The sequence below is a fragment of the Coloeus monedula genome (genome assembly GCF_965178545.1).
Source record: "Coloeus monedula genome assembly, chromosome: 30".
Classification (NCBI taxonomy): Eukaryota; Metazoa; Chordata; class Aves; order Passeriformes; family Corvidae; genus Coloeus; species Coloeus monedula.
In genome coordinates, this window is record NC_138810.1 from 2,720,170 (window position 1) to 2,739,962 (window position 19,793).

The 19,793-nt window shown below is 63.1% G+C and overlaps 2 protein-coding genes across 5 annotated transcripts in view; one reads left to right on the plus strand and one right to left on the minus strand.

Moving 5' to 3' along the window:
* The first annotated feature begins 3,274 nt into the window (after positions 1-3,274).
* Positions 3,275-8,681, plus strand: DNAJC14 (DnaJ heat shock protein family (Hsp40) member C14). The gene is made up of 7 exons (XM_082299198.1): positions 3,275-3,281; positions 3,534-4,592; positions 4,678-4,784; positions 6,104-6,223; positions 6,757-6,917; positions 7,611-7,713; positions 8,393-8,681. The coding sequence occupies exons 2-7, from the start codon at positions 3,558-3,560 to the stop codon at positions 8,613-8,615; spliced, it is 1,749 nt and encodes a 582-aa protein (XP_082155324.1). The 5' UTR covers positions 3,275-3,281; positions 3,534-3,557; the 3' UTR covers positions 8,616-8,681.
* A 686-nt stretch (positions 8,682-9,367) lies between these two features.
* Positions 9,368-19,793, minus strand: part of ITGA7 (integrin subunit alpha 7) — a 28,099-nt gene continuing 17,673 nt past the window's right edge. For 3 of the 4 annotated variants that reach the window (XM_082299228.1, XM_082299227.1, XM_082299226.1), the window contains 10 exons: positions 19,090-19,170; positions 18,929-19,008; positions 18,225-18,302; positions 18,033-18,135; positions 15,627-15,794; positions 14,524-14,613; positions 13,404-13,514; positions 13,209-13,307; positions 10,386-10,508; positions 9,368-9,901 (listed from right to left, as the gene is read on the minus strand). In XM_082299228.1, coding sequence (XP_082155354.1) covers positions 9,701-9,901; positions 10,386-10,508; positions 13,209-13,307; positions 13,404-13,514; positions 14,524-14,613; positions 15,627-15,794; positions 18,033-18,135; positions 18,225-18,302; positions 18,929-19,008; positions 19,090-19,170 — 1,134 coding nt within the window. In that variant the 3' untranslated portion in view covers positions 9,368-9,700. The remainder of the gene's footprint in view (positions 9,902-10,385; positions 10,509-13,208; positions 13,308-13,403; positions 13,515-14,523; positions 14,614-15,626; positions 15,795-18,032; positions 18,136-18,224; positions 18,303-18,928; positions 19,009-19,089; positions 19,171-19,793) is intronic. The other variant, XM_082299229.1, reaches the window with a different exon arrangement.

Sequence of the window (19,793 nt, forward strand, 5' to 3'; positions counted from 1 at the left end):
AATTCCGAGAGGAGCCGGCGCATCAAGAGCCTGAGGAAGAAGCTGCGGCAGGTGGAGGAGCTGCGGCAGCGCCTGGAGGGCGGCGCGATCCCGCAGCCCACCAAGGAGCAGCTGGAGAAGCTGGCCCGGAGGAGAGCGCTGGAGGAGGAACTCAGGGGCTTGGAGCTGGACTCGTAATTTGGGGGGAGGGGGTTTTTTTGGGGGGGGGGGTTGGGGATTTTTTGGGATTTTTTGGGATTTTTTGGGGTTTTTTGGGGATTTTTTTGGGATTTTTTGGGATTTTTTGGGGATTTTTTTGGGATTTTTTAGGGGTTTTCTTTGATTTTTTGGGGTTTTTTTTTGGGTTTTTTGGGGGTTTTCTTTGATTTTTTTGATTTTTGTTTCTTTTTTTGGATTTCTTTTCTTTGGTTTTTTTGGATTTTTGTTGCTTTGATTTTTTTGGGTTTTTGTTTCTTTTTTTGGATTTCTTTTCTTTGGTTTTTTTGGATTTTTGTTGCTTTGATTTTTTTGGATTTTTGTTTCATTTTTTTTGGATTTTGGTTTCATTTTTTTGGATTTTTGTTTCAATTTTTGGATTTTTTTCTTTGATTTTCTTTGATTTTTTTGTTTGGTTTTTTTTTATTATTTTTTTGATTTTTTTGATTTTTTTCTTTCTTTTTTTTTGTTTTTTTTTTTTTCTTTGGTTTTTTTTTTTCTTTGGGTTTTTTAGGTTTTTTTTCTTTGATTTTCTTTGATTTTTTTTTCCTTTGGTTTTTTTTTTTGTTTTGTTTTTCTTTGGGTTTTTTTGGTTTTTTTTCTTTGATTTTCTTTGATTTTTTTGTTTGGTTTTTTTTAAATTTTTTCTTGTTTTGATTTTTTCTTTTTTTGATTTTTTTCTTTCTTTTTTTGGATTTTTTTTCTTTGAGTTTTTTGGATTTTTTTAGGGGTTTTTTTTGGTTCCTTTAAAAATTTTTTTTGTTTATTTTAATTTTTTTTCTTTTTTTCGGTTTATTTTATTTTATTGCTTTCAGTTTCGTTTTATTGGGTTAGTTTATTTCATTGGGTTGTTTTATTTGATTTTGTTTTGTTTTGCTTTGGTTTATTTTGTTTTATTTTGCTTTATTTTGTTCTGTTTCATTTTATTTTCTTTTGTTTCATTTTATTTTATTTTATCTTGGTTTATTTAAATTTGATTTTACTTTGTTTTTTGATTTTTTAAATTCAATTTCTTTTCTTATTATTTAGATTTTAAATTTCATTTAATTTAATTTTTGTTTTGTTTTTCTCTTATTTCACTGATTTTTTTTCCAATTTTTTCCCGTCTTTCTTTCTTTTAAAATTTTTTTCCTTTTTTCTTTTTTCCCATTTTTTTCTTTATTCTTTTAAATTTTTTCTTTTCTTTTTTCTTTTTTTCCCATTTTTTTCTTTATTCTTTTAATTTTTTTCTTTTCTTTTTTTCCCCTTTTTTTCTTTATTCGTTGAAATTTTTTTCTTCTTTTTTTTCTTTTTTTCCCATTTTTTCTTTATTTTTTAAATCTCTTTTTTTCCTCTTTTTTTTCTTTATTTTTAAAATTTTTTTTTCCCCATTTTTTTTTATTCTTAAATTTTCTTTTTTTTTTTTCCCCCTTTTTTTTACATTTTCTCCTTCTTTTGGGGGTTCAGTTGGTTTTTTTGGGGGGGGGGTGGGTAGGCTCCTCCTTCCCCACATCGCTCCCAGTTTTTAACAGGATTTAAAAATTGGGGAGGGGGGTGGGGGGGAGGAAAAAAAAGGGGCCGTGCCCCTCCCCCCATCCCTCCCCGTGTCCCCCTCCCCTCTTTGTGTCCCAACCCCTCCCCCCCACCCCCATTTTTCTCTTTTTGTCTTTATTTTGGGGGGGTTTTCCCCTTTATTTTTAAAAACGGTGAAGGAATAAAACAGCACTGACCCAACAGGGGGGGTCGGGATTGTCCCTGTCCCCCCCCCCCCCAACCCCTCCCCCACCGGGAGCAGAATTTGGGGAGGGGGCAGGAAGGGTTTGGGGGGGGTTGGGGAGGGTCTGAGGATAAGGGGAGACCCCTCCCCAAGGGGAATTTGGGGGGGGTTGGACCCCCCCAGTGGGGTTTGGGATTAAGGTTGGGGGAGCAGGAAACCCCCCAGGGGGATTTGGGGGTCCCAGGGGGATTTGGGGGTCCTGGGAAACCCCCCAGGGGGATTTGGGAGAATTTAGGGGGGATTTGGGGGTCCAAGGAAACCCCCCAAGGAGATTTGGGGGGATTTGGGGGTCCCAGGAGGGCCCCCAGGGGGATTTGGGGGACCAAGGAAACCCCCCAAGGAGATTTGGGGGGATTTGGGGGTCCCAGGAGGCCCCCCCGGGGGGATTTGGGGGGAATTTGGGGGTCCCAGGGGGATTTGGGGGGGATTTGGGGGTCCCAGGGGGATTTGGGGGGGGGGATTTGGGGGTCCCAGGAGGGCCCCCAGGGAGATTTGGGGGTCCCAGGAGGCCCCCCGGGGGGATTTGGGGGGAATTTGGGGGTCCCAGGAGGGCCCCCGGGGGGATTTGGGGGTCCAAGGAAACCCCCCAGGGGATTTGGGGAGGATTTGGGGGTCCCGGGGGGATTTGGGGGTCCCAGGGGGATTGGGGGGGGGGGATTTGGGTGTCCCAGGAAACCCCAGGGTTGAGGCGAGACCCCCTCCAGTGGGGATATGGGGGTGGGGCCAGGGACACCCCCTCCCCAGGGGAAATTTGGGGTCCCCCAGGGGGATTTGGGGTCCTCCAGGGGGATTTGGGGGGGTCTGGGGTCTTTGGGGGGGGGTGGGGGGTGAGCCCCTTCCCCTCCTCATCCTCACCTTCCCCCCCGCCCCTTCCCCCTTCGTTGCCCTTTTAAGAAGCGTTGCCCCTTTAAGAGGCGGGGCCACAGCCAGTTAGCGGGCGTGGCTATGTAAATTTAAAAGCGCGCTCGGTGGCTTTGAGGGGCGTGGCCACATCCATTGAGGGGGCGTGGTCATATTCACTGAGGGGGCGTGACCACATCCATTGAGGGGCGTGGTCACATCCATTGAGGGGCGTGGCCATTGCCATTTAAGGCGCGAGCGCGTGGCGGTCTCGCGCGCTGCCCCACCCCGGAAGTGGGCGTGGCCAGCGCGGCGGCGGGCGGAAAGCGGAAGTGCGGCCGTGAGGGGACCCCGGGGGGGGCGGCGACAGCAACCCCCCCCCCCCCCCCGCCGGTACCGGCGTGGTGAGTCCCGAACCCCCCCCCCGATATCCCCCCGGGTGAGTCCCGACCCCCCCCCGGTACCCCCGATACCCCCCGGTACCGGCGTGGTGAGTCCCGAACCCCCCCGATCCCCTCCCGGTACCGGCGATCCGAGAACGGGTCCGGACATCCGGGGGGTCCTGGGGGCCATTTGAGGGGTCCCGGCGCCTGTTGGAGGGTCCCGGGGTCCATTTAAGGGGGTCCCGGTGACTCTCGGGGGGTCCCGAGGTCCGGTCGGGGGGGTCCCGGTTCGGGGGGGTCCCTCCGGGGCTGTCCCGTGCCCGTCCGGGGGGTGCTGACCCCGCTGTGGCCCCCCCTAGGCCCGGCATGGCCGTGACTTAACCATGGAGCAGCCCCGGCACCGGGACGCGCCTACCGGAGCTGGCGGCCCCGGGGGGGCTTGGAACGGGATCTGCGGCCACCGCCCCTCCCCCGCCGCCACCCCCGGCCCGGCGGGCGACGACGGCGACGAAAGTGGCGAGCGCGACCCTCCTGTCCCCAACCCCGGGAGTGTCCCCGACCCCGGTGGCGTCGCCAGTCCCGGGAGTGTCCCCAACCCCGGGAGTGTCCCCAGACCCGGTGGCGTCGCCGGTCCCGGGAGTGTCCCCAGCCCTGAGGGTGCCCCCAGTCCTGGGCGTGTCCCCAACCCCGGTGGCATCGCCAGTCCCGGGCGTGTCCCCAACCCCAGGAGTGTCCCCAGCCCTGAGGGCGTCCCCAGCCCCGGGAGTGTCCCCAGCCCTGAGGGCGTCCCCAACCCCAGGAGTGTCCCCAGCCCCGGTGGAGTCGCCAACCCCGGGAGTGTCCCCAGCCCTGAGCGTGTCCCCAGCCCCGGGGGTCGCTGCGGTTGCCGGGGCCCTCCAGCTGCTCCCCCGAGCCCCTCCCGGGCCATCGCGTGTGGCCTCGGCTGTCGCCACCGGGGAATCCCGGAGGGTGACAACACCACCACCACCACCACCACCAACACCCGGAGGACGCGGCGGCGAGCGCGACAACAGCACGAGGAGGACCAAGGGGCCACCGGGAAGGGCTACCGGGGGTCCCTCCGGGTAGCCCGGGCGGGGGTCGCGCTGTGCCTGCGGCTTCTCGGGGCGCTGCTGGCGATGCTGCTGCTTCTCCTCCTCCTCCTCCTCGGGGGGCTCCGCTTCTTCCTCCGCGGAGCTTCCGCGGGGCTTCGCCGTTGCCAGGAGCTGCTCCGGGAGTGGCTACAGCGGCCGAGGAGCCCCGCCGGTGTCCCCTCGGGTGGCGAGGAGGAGGTGACCCGTTTGGTGGCCATGGCCGAGGTGGCCGAAGAAGAGCTGAACCCGTTCCTGGTGCTCGGCGTGGAGCCCACGGCGAGTGACACGGAGCTGCGGCGGGCGTACCGGCGGCTGGCCGTGCTGGTGGGGGTCAAACGCGGGTTGGGGACATCCAGGCGGGGGTGTGGGGACACCCCGAGGGACCCCTGAGGGTTGTCCCCCTTGCCAGGTGCACCCCGATAAGAGCCGCGACCCCCGGGCGGAGGCGGCGTTCAAGGTGCTGCGGGCGGGCTGGGAGCGGGTGAGCAGCCCCGAGAGGCGCCGCGAGTACGAGACGTGAGTTTGGGGGGGCTTGGGGGGGCAGGACCCCGGTTTGGGGGGGTTTAGGGGGGGTAGGACCCCGTTTTGGGGGGGGGTTGGGAGGTGGGACCCCCGTTTTGGGGTGGGGATGGTGGTTTTGGGGCAGTAGGACCCCGTTTTGGGGTGGGTTTGGGAGGTGGGACCCCCGTTTTGGGGTGGGGATGGTGGTTTGGGGGGGTAGGATCCCCATTTTGGGGTGGGTTTGGGGGGGCAGGACCCCGGTTTGGGGGGGGTGTAGGGGGGTAGGACCCCATTTTGGGGGGGTTGGGAGGTGGGACCCCTGTTTTGGGGTGGGGATGGTGGTTTTGGGGTGGGGATGGTGGTTTTGGGGCAGTAGGATCCCGGTTTGGGGGGGTTTAGGGGGGTAGGACCCCGTTTTGGGGTGGGGATGGTGGTTTGAGGGGGGTAGGATCCCCATTTTGGGGGGGTTTTGGGGGGGTAGGACGCCGTTTTAGGGTGGGTTTGGAGGGGGTAGGACCCCGTTTTGGGGTGGGAATCCTGATTTTGGGGGAGTAGGATCCCCGTTTTGGGGTGGGGATGGTGGTTTTGGGGCAGTAGGACCCCGTTTTGGGGGGGTTTAGGGGGGTAGGACCCCGTTTTGGGGGGGGTTTGGGAGGTGGGACCCCCATTTTGGGGTGGGTTTGGAGGGGGTAGGACCCCGTTTTGGGGTGGGAATCCTGATTTTGGGGGAGTAGGATCCCCGTTTTGGGGTGGGAATGGTGGTTTTGGGAGGTGGGAAGCCCATATTTTGGGCTGTAGATCCCATTTTTGGGTTAAAACTCCCCATTTTTGGGTGCCAGGAAGCAGCTGGCGCAGGGGGAGCTGGCGCGGGCGCTGTGGGTGTGTTTTTAGGGCTGTAATTGCCATTTTTTGGGTTACAATTCCCAGATTTTGGGTTATAATCCCCATTTTTTGGGGTGTCAATCCCACATTTTGGGTTAAAACTCCCCGTTTTCGGGTGCCAGGAAGCAGCTGGCGCAGGGGGAGCTGGCGCGGGCGCTGTGGGTGTTTTTTTAGGGCTGTAATTCCCATTTTTCGGGTTACAATTCCCAGATTTTGGGTTATAATCCCCATTTTTTGGGGTGTCAATCCCACATTTTGGGTTAAAACTCCCCGTTTTCGGGTGCCAGGAAGCAGCTGGCGCAGGGGGAGCTGGCGCGGGCGCTGTGGGTGTGTTTTTAGGGCTGTAATTCCCATTTTTCGGGTTACAATTCCCAGATTTTGGGTTATAATCCCCATTATTTGGGGTGTCAATCCCACATTTTGGGTTAAAACTCCCCGTTTTCGGGTGCCAGGAAGCAGCTGGCGCAGGGGGAGCTGGCGCGGGCGCTGGGCGCGTTCCTGGGCCGGCTGCAGGAGGAGTTCAGGGATGCCATGGATGCCATGGGCTGCACCCGCTGCGGGGGACGCCACAGGTGGGGACAGCGGGGGGACAAGGGCCAGGGGGGTTGGGGACAGCACTGGGGGGACACGGGGTCCTCGGGTGCCATCGTGTCCTGGGGTGCCACGGTGCCACCGTGTCCTGGGGAGTCACAGTGTCCCCATGTCCTAGGGGTGTCACAGTGTCCCCCATGTCCCACGGTCTCACAGTGCCACCGTGTCCCTGAGGGTGTCACGGTGTCCCCATGTCCCAGGGGTGTCACGGTGTCCCTGTGTGTCCCTGAGGGTCTCACGGTGTCCCTGTGTGAGGATGTCACGGTGTCCCCATGTCCCTGAGGGTGTCACGGTGTCCCTGTGTGAGGGTCTCACAATGTCCCCATGTCCCAGGGGTGTCACGATGTCCCCATGTCCCTGAGGGTGTCACAGTGTCCCTGTGTGAGGGTCTCACAATGTCCCCATGTCCCAGGGGTGTCACGGTGTCCCCATGTCCCAGGGGTGTCACGGTGTCCCTGTGTGAGGGTCTCATGGTGTCCCTGAGGGTCTCACGGTGTCCCCAATGTCCCCACAGGCGCTTCCAGCTGGACAGGGACCCCCGCAGTGCCCGCTACTGCGCCGAGTGCGGGGGGTGGCACGCGGCCGAAGAGGGTGACCTGTGGGCAGAGTCCAGCCTGCTCGGCCTCAAGGTCACCTACCTGGCCCGCATGGACGGGCACGTCTACGATGTCACCGGTGAGAGAGCAGCGGGCACACGGAGCACAGACACACCCGCGGGTGGCACAGACACACCTGCGGGTGACACAGATACCAAGGGGTGGCACAGACACACCTGCGGGTGACACAGACACCAGGGGGTGGCACAGACACACCTGCGGGTGACACAGACGCACCTGCGGGTGGCACAGACACCAGGGGGTGACACAGATACCAAGGGGTGGCACAGACACCAGGGGGTGACACAGACACCAGGGGGTGACACAGACACACCTGCGGGTGGCACAGATACCAGGGGGTGACACAGACACCAGAGCCACCAGGGGGGTGACACAGAGCCCAGACCTGGGGGGTGACAGAGCCCCCAGCCCCAACCCAGGGGGTGACAGAGCCCCCAGACCCAACCCAGGGGTGACAGAGCCCCCAACCCAGGGGGTGACAGAGCCCCCAGCCCCAGGGGGGGTGACAGAGCCCCCAACCCAGGGGGGTGACAGAGCCCCCAGCCCCAACCCAGGGGTGACAGAGCCCCCAACCCAGGGGTGACAGAGCCCCCAACCCAGGGGTGACAGAGCCCCCAGCCCCAGGGGGTGACAGAGCCCCCAGCCCCAACCCAGGGGGTGACAGAGCCCCCAGCCCCAGGTGGTGCCACCCCCAGCCCCGGGGGTCTCCGGGGTCCCCGTGACCGGCTGTCCCCCCGTCTCTGTCCCCCAGAGTGGGCCGGCTGCCAGCGTGTGGCCATCTCCCCGGACAGCCACCGGGCCCCCTACCACCTGTCCTTCAGCACCAGGACGGCCACGGCGGCCGGACGCCAGCGGTCAGTCCCAGGGGGGGACCAGGGGGTGTCCAGGAGTGACCAGGGGGTGTCCAGGAGTGACCGGGGGGTGTCCAGGAGTGACCGGGGGATGTCCAGGGATGGCCGGGGGTGACCAGGAGTGACCGGGGGGTGTCCAGGGATGGCCGGGGGGTGTCCAGGAGTGACCAGGAGGTGTCCAGGAGTGACCGGGGGGTGTCCAGGGATGGCCGGGGGGTGTCCAGGAGTGGCCGGGGGGTGACCAGGAGTGACCAGGGGGTGTCCAGGAGTGACCGGGGGGTGTCCAGGAGTGACCGGGGGATGTCCAGGGATGGCCGGGGGTGTCCAGGAGTGACCGGGGGGTGTCCAGGGATGGCCGGGGGGTGTCCAGGAGTGGCCGGGGGGTGACCAGGAGTGACCAGGGGGTGTCCAGGAGTGACCGGGGGGTGTCCAGGGATGGCCGGGGGTGACCAGCAGTGACGGAGGGGTGACCAGCAGTGACCAGGGGGTGTCCAGGAGTGACCGGGGGGTGTCCAGGGATGGCCGGGGGGTGTCCAGGAGTGGCCGGGGGGTGTCCAGGAGTGACCAGGGGGTGTCCAGGGATGACCGGGGGATGTCCAGGTGTGTCCGGGGGTGTCCGGGGGGTATCCGGGAGTCTCCAGGTGTGTCCCCACCCCCCCCAAACCCCCCTTTGTTCCCCCAGGGTCCCCCCCAAGGGCAGCCCCCCCACCCCCGCCGATCTCCAGGACTTCCTGGCCCGCGTTTTCCAGGGAAATTCAGGACCGGGGGAATTCGGGGGGGGTTTCCCGACCCCCCCCGGTGCTGCGGGACCCCCCCAGGGACCCCCCCGGGCCGAGGGGGTTCCCGCAAGGGGGGACACGAAGCACAAGAGGAGGAAGAAGGGGCGGCGGCCGCTCCCGCGCTGAGGAGACCCCGATCTCCCCCCTCCCACCTCCCCCCTCCCAAAAAAAAGGGCTTGGAATAAAAAAAAATCTATTTTTCTTTTTTTTTTTTTTTTTTTGGCTTTTTTAAAGAAAATCGAGTGGTGGTTTTTATTCAAAAAAAAAAAAAAGGGGGGTGATCGGGGCTCAAGAGCTGCGGGAAAGAGGCCTTGCTTTGGGGGTTCCAAACAGCCCCCCCCCGGTGTCCCCCCGGTGTCCCCAAGGTCCCCCCGGTGTCCCCAAGGTCCCCCCGGCCTCACCAGCCCCGGCAGCTCCGCGCCGCCATGGCCGCGCCTCTTCCGGCCCGCGCCGGAAGGAGAATGACGTCATTACGCCACGGCGCGGCCGCCATATTGAGGGTCTCAGCGCGGCGCCATCTTGAGTGTGGACAGGGCCGCCCTCGCCGCGCTTCAGGCGCCGTTGCCGGGTGTGTGGCGGGTCCGCGGCGGCCGGACCGAGCGGTGAGGCGGGGACGCGTCCCGTTAGTCCGGGAGGCACGGCTTGGCCTGATGGGGAAGCGGCAACTCCTATTATGGCGGCCGCCACACCCATCATGGCGGCATGACGGTCACATCCATCATGGCGGCCGCCACACCCATCATGGCGGCATGACGGTCACATCCATCATGGCGGCCGCCACACCCATCATGGCGGCATGACGGTCACATCCATCATGGCGGCCACCACACCCATCATGGCGGCGGCCACTCCTGGACGCTGAAGGAGGACTCGGGGTCTGTATGGGGTCAGCGCTTTTTATTGGGGACAAAAAGTGACCCCCAGGACCCGAGTGACCCCCAGGACCCGAGTGACCCCAGGCCGATGGCTCTTTCCGGCCACTGCCCATCCCGGGAGCTCCAGGACATTGTGGGGCCTCCGTGGGGCCTTCCCTGGGCCCATCCCTGTCCCAGTGTCTGGGTCCTGTGTCCGTGTTCTGTCCGGTGTCCCCTGTCCTGTGTCCGTGTCCTGTCCCGTGTCCGTTATCCCACATCCCAACTCCATCCCATGTCCATCCCCATCCGTGTCCACCCCGTGTCCCCCCCATGTCCACCCCATGGCCCGGGGGTCCCTCAGGCGGATCCGGGTGTCCGAGGCCCGTCCCCGTCCCTGTCCCCGTCCCCTTTCCCGCCGGGGCTGGCTGCCCATTCCCGCCGCTGGATGGTCCCGGTCCGGCCCTCGTGGACGTGCGGCCGCTGCTCCCGTGGGATCCGCACGGCCCGGAACTGCGGCACGGCCGGGGGCGGCGCCCGCGCCCGCCGGAAGAACCCCAGCTGCGGATAGAGGGGCGAGAGAAGGCGCCGCGTGTCACGATATATCGCGATACGCCGCGATACGACACGACACGACACAGCTGGGGTGGCACGGCGTGGCATGATATGACATGTCGTGATACGTCGCGATATGAGACGATAGGACGTGACACACGCGGTACGTCGTGACATGACACGATGTGACACGACAGGACACAGCTGGGGTGGCACGGCGTGGCATGATATGACATGATATGTCGTGATATGTCACGATATGAGACGATAGGGCACGACACAGCTGGGGTGGCACAGCAGGCACGACGTGTCACAAAACGGCACGATATGTCACGATACGTCGCGATACGTCGCGATGTGACACGACACGACACAGCTGGGGTGGCACGGCAGGCACGGCGCGGCACGACATGCCATGATACGACGTGATATGTCGCGATATATCGCGATATGTTGTGATATGTCGCGACACGTCCCGGGGGTCCCTCACCTTCCAGAGCCCCAGCACGAGCAGGGCCAGCAGCAGCAGCCCCAGGAGCGCCGCCAGCGGCAGCACCCACCAGGGAACCCCGGTGACGGCCACGCCCGGGTCCAGGTGCAGGGACACGGACATCTGGGGGGGGACACGGGGTCATGGAGGGGTCATTGGGGGGGCAGGGAGGTCATTGAGGGGGCAGGGAGGTCAGTGGGGTCATCGGGGGTCATTGAGGGGGCAGTGGGGTCATCGGGGGTCATTGGGGTCATTGAGGGGGCAGTGGGATCATTGAGGGGCAGTGGGGTCATTGAGGGGGCAGGGAGGTCAGTGGGGTCATCGGGGGTCATTGAGGGGGCAGTGGGGTCATCGGGGGTCATTGGGGCCATTGAGGGGACAGTGGGGTCATTGGGGTCATTGAGGGAGCAGTGGGGCCATTGAGGGGTCAGCGGGGGGTCAGTGGGGTCATTGAGGGGGCAGTGGGGTCATTGGGGGGTCAGTGGGGTCATTGAGGGGGCAGTGGGGTCATTGGGGGTCATTGGGGTCATTGGGGTCATCGGGGGTCATTGGGGTCATTGAGGGGGCAGTGGGGTCATTGGGGGGTCAGTGGGGTCATTGAGGGGCAGTGGGATCATTGAGGGGCAGTGGGGTCATTGAGGGGGCAGGGAGGTCAGTGGGGTCATCGGGGGTCATTGAGGGGGCAGTGGGGTCATCGGGGGTCATTGGGGCCATTGAGGGGACAGTGGGGTCATTGGGGTCATTGAGGGAGCAGTGGGGCCATTGAGGGGTCAGCGGGGGGTCAGGGGGTCATTGAGGGGGCAGTGGGGTCATTGGGGGGTCAGTGGGGTCATTGAGGGGGCAGTGGGGTCATTGAGGGGGCAGTGGGGTCATTGGGGGTCAGTGGGGTCATTGAGGGGGCAGTGGGGTCATTGAGGGTCATTGGGGGTCATTGGGGTCATTGAGGGGGCAGTGGGGTCATTGAGGGGGCAGGGAGGTCAGTGGGGTCATCGGGGGTCATTGAGGGGGCAGTGGGGTCATCGGGGGTCATTGGGGTCATTGGGGGTCAGTGGGATCATTGAGGGGGCAGTGGGGGTCATTGGGGGTCATTGGGGTCATTGGGGGGCAGTGGGGTCATCGGGGGTCATTGAGGGGGCAGTGGGGTCATCGGGGGTCATTGGGGTCATTGGGGGTCAGTGGGATCATTGAGGGGGCAGTGGGGGTCATTGGGGGTCATTGGGGTCATTGGGGGGCAGTGGGGTCATTGGGGGTCATTGGGGGTCATCGGGGGTCATTGGGGTCATCGGGGGTCATTGGGGTCATTGAGGGGGCAGTGGGGTCATTGGGGTCATCGGGGGTCATTGGGGGGTCAGTGGGGTCATTGAGGGGTCATCGGGGGTCAGTGGGGTCATTGGGGAGTCAGTGGGGTCATTGAGGGTTCAGTGGGAGGGTCAGGGGGTCATTGGGGTCATTGAGGGGTCAGGGAGGTCAGTGGGGTCATCGGGGAGTCAGTGGGGTCATTGAGGGGTCAGTGGGGTCATTGAGTGGTCATCGGGGGTCATTGGGGGTCATTGGGGTCACTGAGGGGTCAGGGGGTCATTGAGGGGACAGTGGGGGGTCAGGGGGTCATTGAGGTGTCAGTGGGGTCATTGAGGGGTCAGTGGGAGGGTCAGGGGGTCATTGGGGTCATCGGGGGTCAGTGGGGTCATCGGGGGTCAGTGGGGTCATTGAGTGGTCATCGGGGGTCATTGGGGGTCATTGGGGGTCATTGGGGTCATTGAGGGGGCAGTGGGGGGTCAGGGGGTCATTGAGGTGTCAGTGGGGTCATTGAGGGGTCAGCGGGGGGTCAGGGGGTCATTGAGGTGTCAGTGGGGCCATTGAGGGGTCAGTGGGAGGGTCAGGGGGTCATTGGGGTCATCGGGGGTCAGTGGGGTCATTGAGGGGGCAACGGGGCCATTGAGGGGACAGTGGGGGTCATTGGGGGTCATTGGGGTCATTGAGGGGTCAGTGGGGGGTCAGGGGTTCATTGAGGGGTCAGTGGGGTCATCGAGGGTCATTGGGGTCATTGAGGGGGCAGTGGGGTCATTGACGGGTCAGTGGGAGGGTCAGGCGGTCATTGGGGTCATTGGGGACATCGGGGTCATTGAGGGGTCATTTGGGTTCCGGGGGTGTCCCCAAGGGGGTCCGAGGGTGTCCCCAAGGGGGTCCCCAAGGGTGTCCCCAAGGGTGTCCCGGGGTGTCCCCAAGGGGGTCCCGGGGGTGTCCCCAAAGGGGTCCGAGGGTGTCCCCAAGGGGGTCCCAGGGGTGTCCCCAAGGGGGTCCCGGGGTTTCCCCAAGGGGGTCCCGGGGGTGTCCCCAAGGGGGTCCGAGGGTGTCCCCAAGGGGGTCCCAGGGGTGTCCCCAAGGGGGTCCCGGGGGTGTCCCCAAGGGTGTCCCAGGGGTGTCCCCAAGGGGGTCCGAGGGTGTCCCCAAGGGGGTCCCAGGGGTGTCCCCAAGGGGGTCCCGGGGGTGTCCCCAAGGGTGTCCGAGGGTGTCCCCAAGGGTGTCCCGGGGGTGTCCCCAAGGGGGTCCGAGGGTGTCCCCAAGGGTGTCCCGGGGGTGTCCCCAAGGGGGTCCCGGGGGTGTCCCCAAGGGGGTCCGAGGGTGTCCCCAAGGGGGTCCCAGGGGTGTCCCCAAGGGGGTCCCGGGGTTTCCCCAAGGGTGTCCCGGGGGTGTCCCCAAGGGGGTCCCGGGGGTGTCCCCAAGGGGGTCCGGGGGTGTCCCCAAGGGGGTCCCGGGGTTTCCCCAAGGGGTCCCAGGGGTGTCCCCAAGGGGGTCCCGGGGGTGTCCCCAAGGGGGTCCCACCTGCGCCACCGCGTCCTTGATGACGACATTGCCGCGGGGGGAGGTGACCGAGACGGCGGCGCGCACGATCAGCTCCAGGTTCTCCACATCCAGGAACTCCTGGGAATTCGGGGAGGGGTCCAGGCCGGGCTGAGCCCCCTCCCCACCTCCTCGGGACCACCTCCCAGCCCCCTCCCCTCGCCGGGGGTCTCTCACCTCCAGGAAGGTCCCGTTCCAGAGGCGGCCCCGCGCCCGCAGCTCCGAGCGCTCCAGGGTGGGCAGCGGGCACCGGAACGGGAAGCAGCGCGCCGTGGCCTGGGCACAGTCCTGGGGACAGCGACACGGGGGTGACAGAGAGAGGGGACAGCGAGAGGGGACAGCGACACGGGGGTGACAGAGAGAGGGGACAGAGAGAGGGGACAGAGAGAGGGGACAGAGAGAGGGGACAGCGACACGGGGGGGTGACAGAGAGAGGGGACAGAGAGAGGGGACAGCGACACGGGGGTGACAGAGAGAGGAGACAGAGAGAGGGGACAGAGAGAGGGGACAGAGAGAGGGGACAGCGACACGGGGGGGTGACAGAGAGAGGGGACAGAGAGAGGGGACAGCGACACGGGGGTGACAGAGAGAGGGGACAGAGAGAGGGGACAGCGACACGGGGGTGACAGAGAGAGGGGACAGAGAGAGGGGACAGAGAGAGGGGACAGCGACACGGGGGGGTGACAGAGAGAGGGGACAGAGAGAGGGGACAGAGAGAGGGGAAAGAGAGAGGGGACAGCGACACGGGGGGGTGACAGAGAGGGGACAGAGAGAGGGGACAGCGACACGGGGGTGACAGAGAGGGGACAGAGAGAGGGGACAGCGACACGGGGGTGACAGAGAGGGGACAGAGAGAGGGAACAGCGACACGGGGGGGTGACAGAGAGAGGGGACAGAGAGAGGGGACACCCGAGATGGGGGGACACTGAAACGGGGGTGACAGAGAGAGGGGACACCCCGGGATGGGGGTGACAGAGAGAGGGGACACCCCCAGAACGGAGTGACCTCGGCAATGGGGACACCCCGACAATGGGGACACCCCAAAATGGGGCAATGCCAGAGCGGGGGCACCCCAAAAGGGGACACCCCGACAATGGGGACACCCCAAAATGGGACAGTGCCACAGAAGGGGCACCCCGGAACACCCCCAGGAACGGGGGGGATCCTGGGGACAGGGACACCCCAAAAGCAGGAGGACCCCAAAGCCCAGGCGTGGTGACACCCCGAGAGCGGGGACACCCCACAGCGGGTGCCCCCCACGAGCAGGGACCCCCCAAATCCCCCCAACGCCGCTCACCAGGGTCACGTTCCTCCTCTTCCTCCCCGCGGGCACCCACCACGAGCGGGGCGGGGGCTCCTCGGGGGGGTCCCCCCGGCCCGGCGGCTCCTGGGGGGGGGAAGGGCTGGCATGAGGGGGGTGGACAGGGACCCCCGGACAGCCCCGGACAGCCCTGGACATCCCTGGACACTCCTCGTGCACCCCCTGGTTTCTGGACACATCTGGACACCCTCTGGACACCCAAGGACATCCCTGGACACCGCTGGACACCCCTGAGTAACCCCTGGACACCCTCTGGACACCCAAGGACATCCCTGGCCACCCCCTGGCCACCGCTGGCCACGGCTGAGCAACCCCTGGACACCCCTGAGTAACCCCTGGCCACCCCTGGGTACCCCTGACCATCCATTGTCCTCCCCTCCAGGCACCCTGGACATCTCTGGACACCCCTGGACACCCCTGGGACACCCCAGGACACCCCTGGACACCCCTGGACACCTCCTAGAAACCTCCTGTCCCCTCCTGGCCACCTTTGGACATCGCAGGACACCCCAGGGACATCTTTGGACATCTCAGGACACACCTGGGACACCTTTGGACACTCCAGGACACCCCAGGGACACCCCAGGGACACCCCTGGGACACCTTTGGACACCTCAGGACACCCCAGGGACACCTTTGGACACCCCTGGCCATCCCCTAGAAACCTCCTGTCCCCTCCTGGCCACCTTTGGACACCCCAGGGACACCTTTGGACACTCCAGGACACCCCAGGGACACCCCAGGACACCCCTGGGACACCTCAGGACACCCCTGGCCACCTCCTAGAAACCTCCTGGCCACCTGGGACACCCCAGGACACCCAAGGGACACCTTTGGATACCCCAGGACACCCCTGGGACACCTTTGGACATCTCAGGACACGCCTGGGACACCTTTGGACACCCCAGGACACCCCAGGGACACCTTTGGACATCTCAGGACACCCCAGGACACCTCAGGACACCCCAGGACACCCCTGGGACACCCCTGGGACACCTTTGGACATCTCAGGACACCCCCAGCCCCCTGTGGACATTCCTGGCCACCCCCAGGACCCCCGGCCCCCCCCGGTTCCGCACCAGTGCCAGGCGCAGGGGGTTGGCGGGGGGGCTGCAGGGCACGGGGGGGGTGCCCAGCTCCAGGCTCAGGGGGTACAGGAGCCACTTCCCGTTGGGCAGCTCCAGCGGCCACTGCACGGTCAGCGCGGCCGAGCCGGGGGTCTTCAGCACCGGACCCCGCTGCGACACCTGCGGGGGGGAGCACAAACGGGACCCCCGCCCCAAAAACCAGCTCTGGTGTGCAGTAGAGACCCTAAAAACAGCGTCTGCGCCAAAAATAGCCCCCACCCCAAAAATAGCCTCGGCACGGAGCCCCGACCCCAAAAAATAGCCCCCACCCCAAAAATAGCCTCGGCACGGAGCCCCGACCCCAAAAACAGCCCCTCAATGAACCCCCACCCCAAAAACAGCCCCTGTATGGAGCCCCGACCCCAAAAACAGCCCCTGCCCCAAAAACAGCCCCGGCACGGAGCCCCGACCCCAAAAACAGCCCCTGCATGGAGCCCCGACCCCAAAAAACAGCCCCCACCCCAAAAACAGCCCCGGCATGGAGCCCCGACCCCAAAAACAGCCCCCACCCCAAAAACAGCCCCGGCATGGAGCCCCCACCCCAAAAGCAGCCCCTCAATGAACCCCCACCCCAAAAACAGCCCCGGCATGGAGCCCCGACCCCAAAAACAGCCCCCAACCCAAAAATAGCCCCAGCATGGAGCCCCGGCCCCAAAAGCAGCCCCCACCCCAAAAACGGCCCCTCAATGAACCCCCACCCCAAAACCAGCCCCGGCATGGAGCCCCCACCCCAAAACAGCCCCCACCCCAAAAACAGCCCCTCCCACCCCAAAAAGAGCCCCGGCCCCAAAAACAGCCCCGGCATGGAGCCCCGACCCCAAAAAGAGCCCCCACCCCAAAAACAGCCCCGGCATGGAGCCCCCACCCCAAAAACAGCCCCTCAATGAACCCCCACCCCAAAAACAGCCCCGGCATGGAGCCCCGACCCCAAAAACAGCCCCCACCCCAAAAACAGCCCCGGCACGGAGCCCCGACCCCAAAAACAGCCCCTCAATGAACCCCCACCCCAAAAACAGCCCCTGTATGGAGCCCCGACCCCAAAAACAGCCCCTGCCCCAAAAGCAGCCCCGGCATGGAGCCCCGACCCCAAAAACAGCCCCTCAATGAACCCCCACCCCAAAAACAGCCCCGGAATGGAGCCCCGACCCCAAAAACAGCCCCTCAATGAACCCCCACCCCAAAAACAGCCCCTGTATGGAGCCCCGACCCCAAAAACAGCCCCTCAATGAACCCCCACCCCAAAAACAGCCCCTGTATGGAGCCCCGACCCCAAAAACAGCCCCTGCCCCAAAAACAGCCCCGGCACGGAGCCCCGACCCCAAAAACAGCCCCTGCATGGAGCCCCGACCCCAAAAACAGCCCCTCAATGAACCCCCACCCCAAAAACAGCCCCTGTATGGAGCCCCGACCCCAAAAACAGCCCCTCAATGAACCCCCACCCCAAAAACAGCCCCTGTATGGAGCCCCGACCCCAAAAACAGCCCCCACCCCAAAAACAGCCCCGGCATGGAGCCCCCACCCCAAAAACAGCCCCTCAATGAACCCCCACCCCAAAAACAGCCCCGGCATGGAGCCCCGACCCCAAAAACAGCCCCCAACCCAAAAATAGCCCCAGCATGGAGCCCCGGCCCCAAAAGCAGCCCCCACCCCAAAAACGGCCCCTCAATGAACCCCCACCCCAAAACCAGCCCCGGCATGGAGCCCCCACCCCAAAACAGCCCCCACCCCAAAAACAGCCCCTCCCACCCCAAAAAGAGCCCCGGCCCCAAAAACAGCCCCGGCATGGAGCCCCGACCCCAAAAAGAGCCCCCACCCCAAAAACAGCCCCGGAATGGAGCCCCGACCCCAAAAATAGCCCCTCAATGAACCCCCACCCCCAAAAAGAGCCCCCACCCCAAAAAAAGCTCCGGCACGGAGCCCCGACCCCAAAAACAGCCCCCACCCCAAAACCAGCCCCTGTATGGAGCCCCCACCCCAAAACCAGCCCCCACCCCAAAAACAGCCCCGGCACGAAGCCCCCCACCCCAAAACCAGCCCCCATGAGCCCCCCCCACCCCACAAACTCCCTCACTATGGACCCCCCACCCCAAATCATCCCCCTCACAAGGACCCCCACCCCAAACCACCCCCTTCAATGAACCCCCACCCCAAAACCATTCCCCTATGTGCACCCCCACCCCCAAACCCCCCCCCCCATTTCCCCCCTACCCCAAATCCCACCCCCCAAAGCGCACGGGATGGGGCGGGGCTCAGCCAGACCGAGCCCCCCCGGGGGTCCCACAGCCCCTTCCCCATTTTGGGGTGCCGGGGAGGGGGGGTGGGCTCTGTTTTGGGGCGGGGGGGGGGGGGGGGTCTCACCGTGACCTCGAAGCGGACGGCGCTGCCCACCTGGCTCTCGGTTCTCACCGCGCTCTCCCCCACCACCTGCCCCCCAAAAAACAGCCGGGGGGGCACGGCCACGCTGTGGGGACAGCGCTGCTTTGAGGGGAGGGGGGTCCCGACCCCAAAAACCTCCCCCCAAGTCACCCCAAAAGCCCCCTCCCCACTCACCCCGTCACGGCCAGGGGCAGCTCGATGACCACGCGGGCGCGGGCGACCACCGGCTCCAGGCCCGGCTGCTCGCTGGTGCTGGGGGGGGGGGGGATTGAGGGGGTCCGGAGGGGTGAAATCCCAAAAAAAACCCCAAAAACCCACCCCGAGGATCATGCGTGGGGGTTTGACCCCCAAATTGTAGCCCCCCGACCCTAAATTTTAGGGGGTAGGATTCTAAAACTACCTGGGTTTTGTCCAAACCCCAAATCCTGGGGGGTCCAAATCCGCCGGGGTTTTGACCCCAAATCCCCCCAGATTCTGGCTCCCAACCACGGGGGTCTCCAGTCCCTAAACCCTGGGGGTTTCAGCCCCCAACCCTGGGGGTCCGCAGCCCCTAAAACCCCTGAGCTCTGACCCCCAACCCCCCCAGATTCTGACTCCCAAACCCCGGGGGTCTCCAGCCCCCCAAATCTTGGGGGTCCCCATCCCCGGGGGTCTCCATCCGCCACCTCGGGGGTCCCCAATCCCCAACCCCGGGGGTCCGCAGCCCCTAAAACCCCTGAGCTCTGACCCCCAAACCCTGGGCTCTCCATCCCTCAACCCCCTCAGATTCTGACTCCCAAAGCCCGGGGCGTCTCCAGCCCCCCAAATCCCGGGGGTCCCCAATCCCGGGGGTCTCCAATCCCCATCCCCGGGGGTCCGCAGCCCCCCGCCCGGCTCACGTGGACAGCTCCAGCTGCACCGCCAGCTCCGTGGTGTGGATGGAGATGCCCGAGGTGCTGAGGATGAGGAAGAACCGCACCTGCGAGCGCACAGGTGAGCGCTGGGGAGGGGAGGGGGCCAGGGGGGGCTGGGGGGAATTTGGGGAGGGGGCTGCGCCCACCTGCGCCCCGCGTTTGAGGGGGTTCCCCAGCTCGCACTCCACCCTGGAGCCGTTCTGGTTGGCCAAGCACAGCACTTTGTCCTAAGGGGATTTGGGGACACGGCTGAGCCCCCCTCCCACCGCGGGCACCCCCGGGGTCACCCCCCAGCCTGAAGCCACAGGAGTGACCCCATCCCAGAGCCCAGGGACATCCCAGACCCCCAGAAATGACCCCATCCCAGACCCCCAGCACTGACCCCATCCCAGACCCCCAGGACCCCCAGGACCATCCCACACCCCCAGAACTGACCCCATCCCAGACCCCCAGGACCCCCATCCCACCCCCAGGACCATCCCAGACCCCCAGAACTGACCCCATCCCAGAGCCCAGGGACATCCCAGACCCCCAGAACTGACCCCATCCCAGAGCCCAGGGACATCCCAGACCCCCAGAACTGACCCCATCCCAGAGCCCAGGGACATCCCAGACCCCCAGAAATGACCCCATCCCACACCCCCAGAACTGACCCCATCCCACCCCCAGGACCATCCCAGACCCCCAGGATCCCCATCCCACACCCCCAGGACCCCCAGGACCATCCCAGGACCATCTCAGACCCCCAGGACCCCTATCCCACCCCCAGGACCATCCCACACCCCCAGGACCCCCAGGACCATCCCAGACCCCCAGGACTGACCCCATCCCAGACCCCCAGGACCATCCC

Coding starts and splice junctions, on each gene's coding strand:
- DNAJC14 (XM_082299198.1), top strand. CDS start 3,558: ATGGAGCAGCCCCGGCACCGGGACGCGCCTACCGGAGCTGGCGGCCCC. Junction 4,593..4,677: donor ACCGGCGGCTGGCCGTGCTG/GTGGGGGTCAAA, acceptor CCCCCTTGCCAG/GTGCACCCCGATAAGAGCCG. Junction 4,785..6,103: donor AGGCGCCGCGAGTACGAGAC/GTGAGTTTGGGG, acceptor TTCGGGTGCCAG/GAAGCAGCTGGCGCAGGGGG.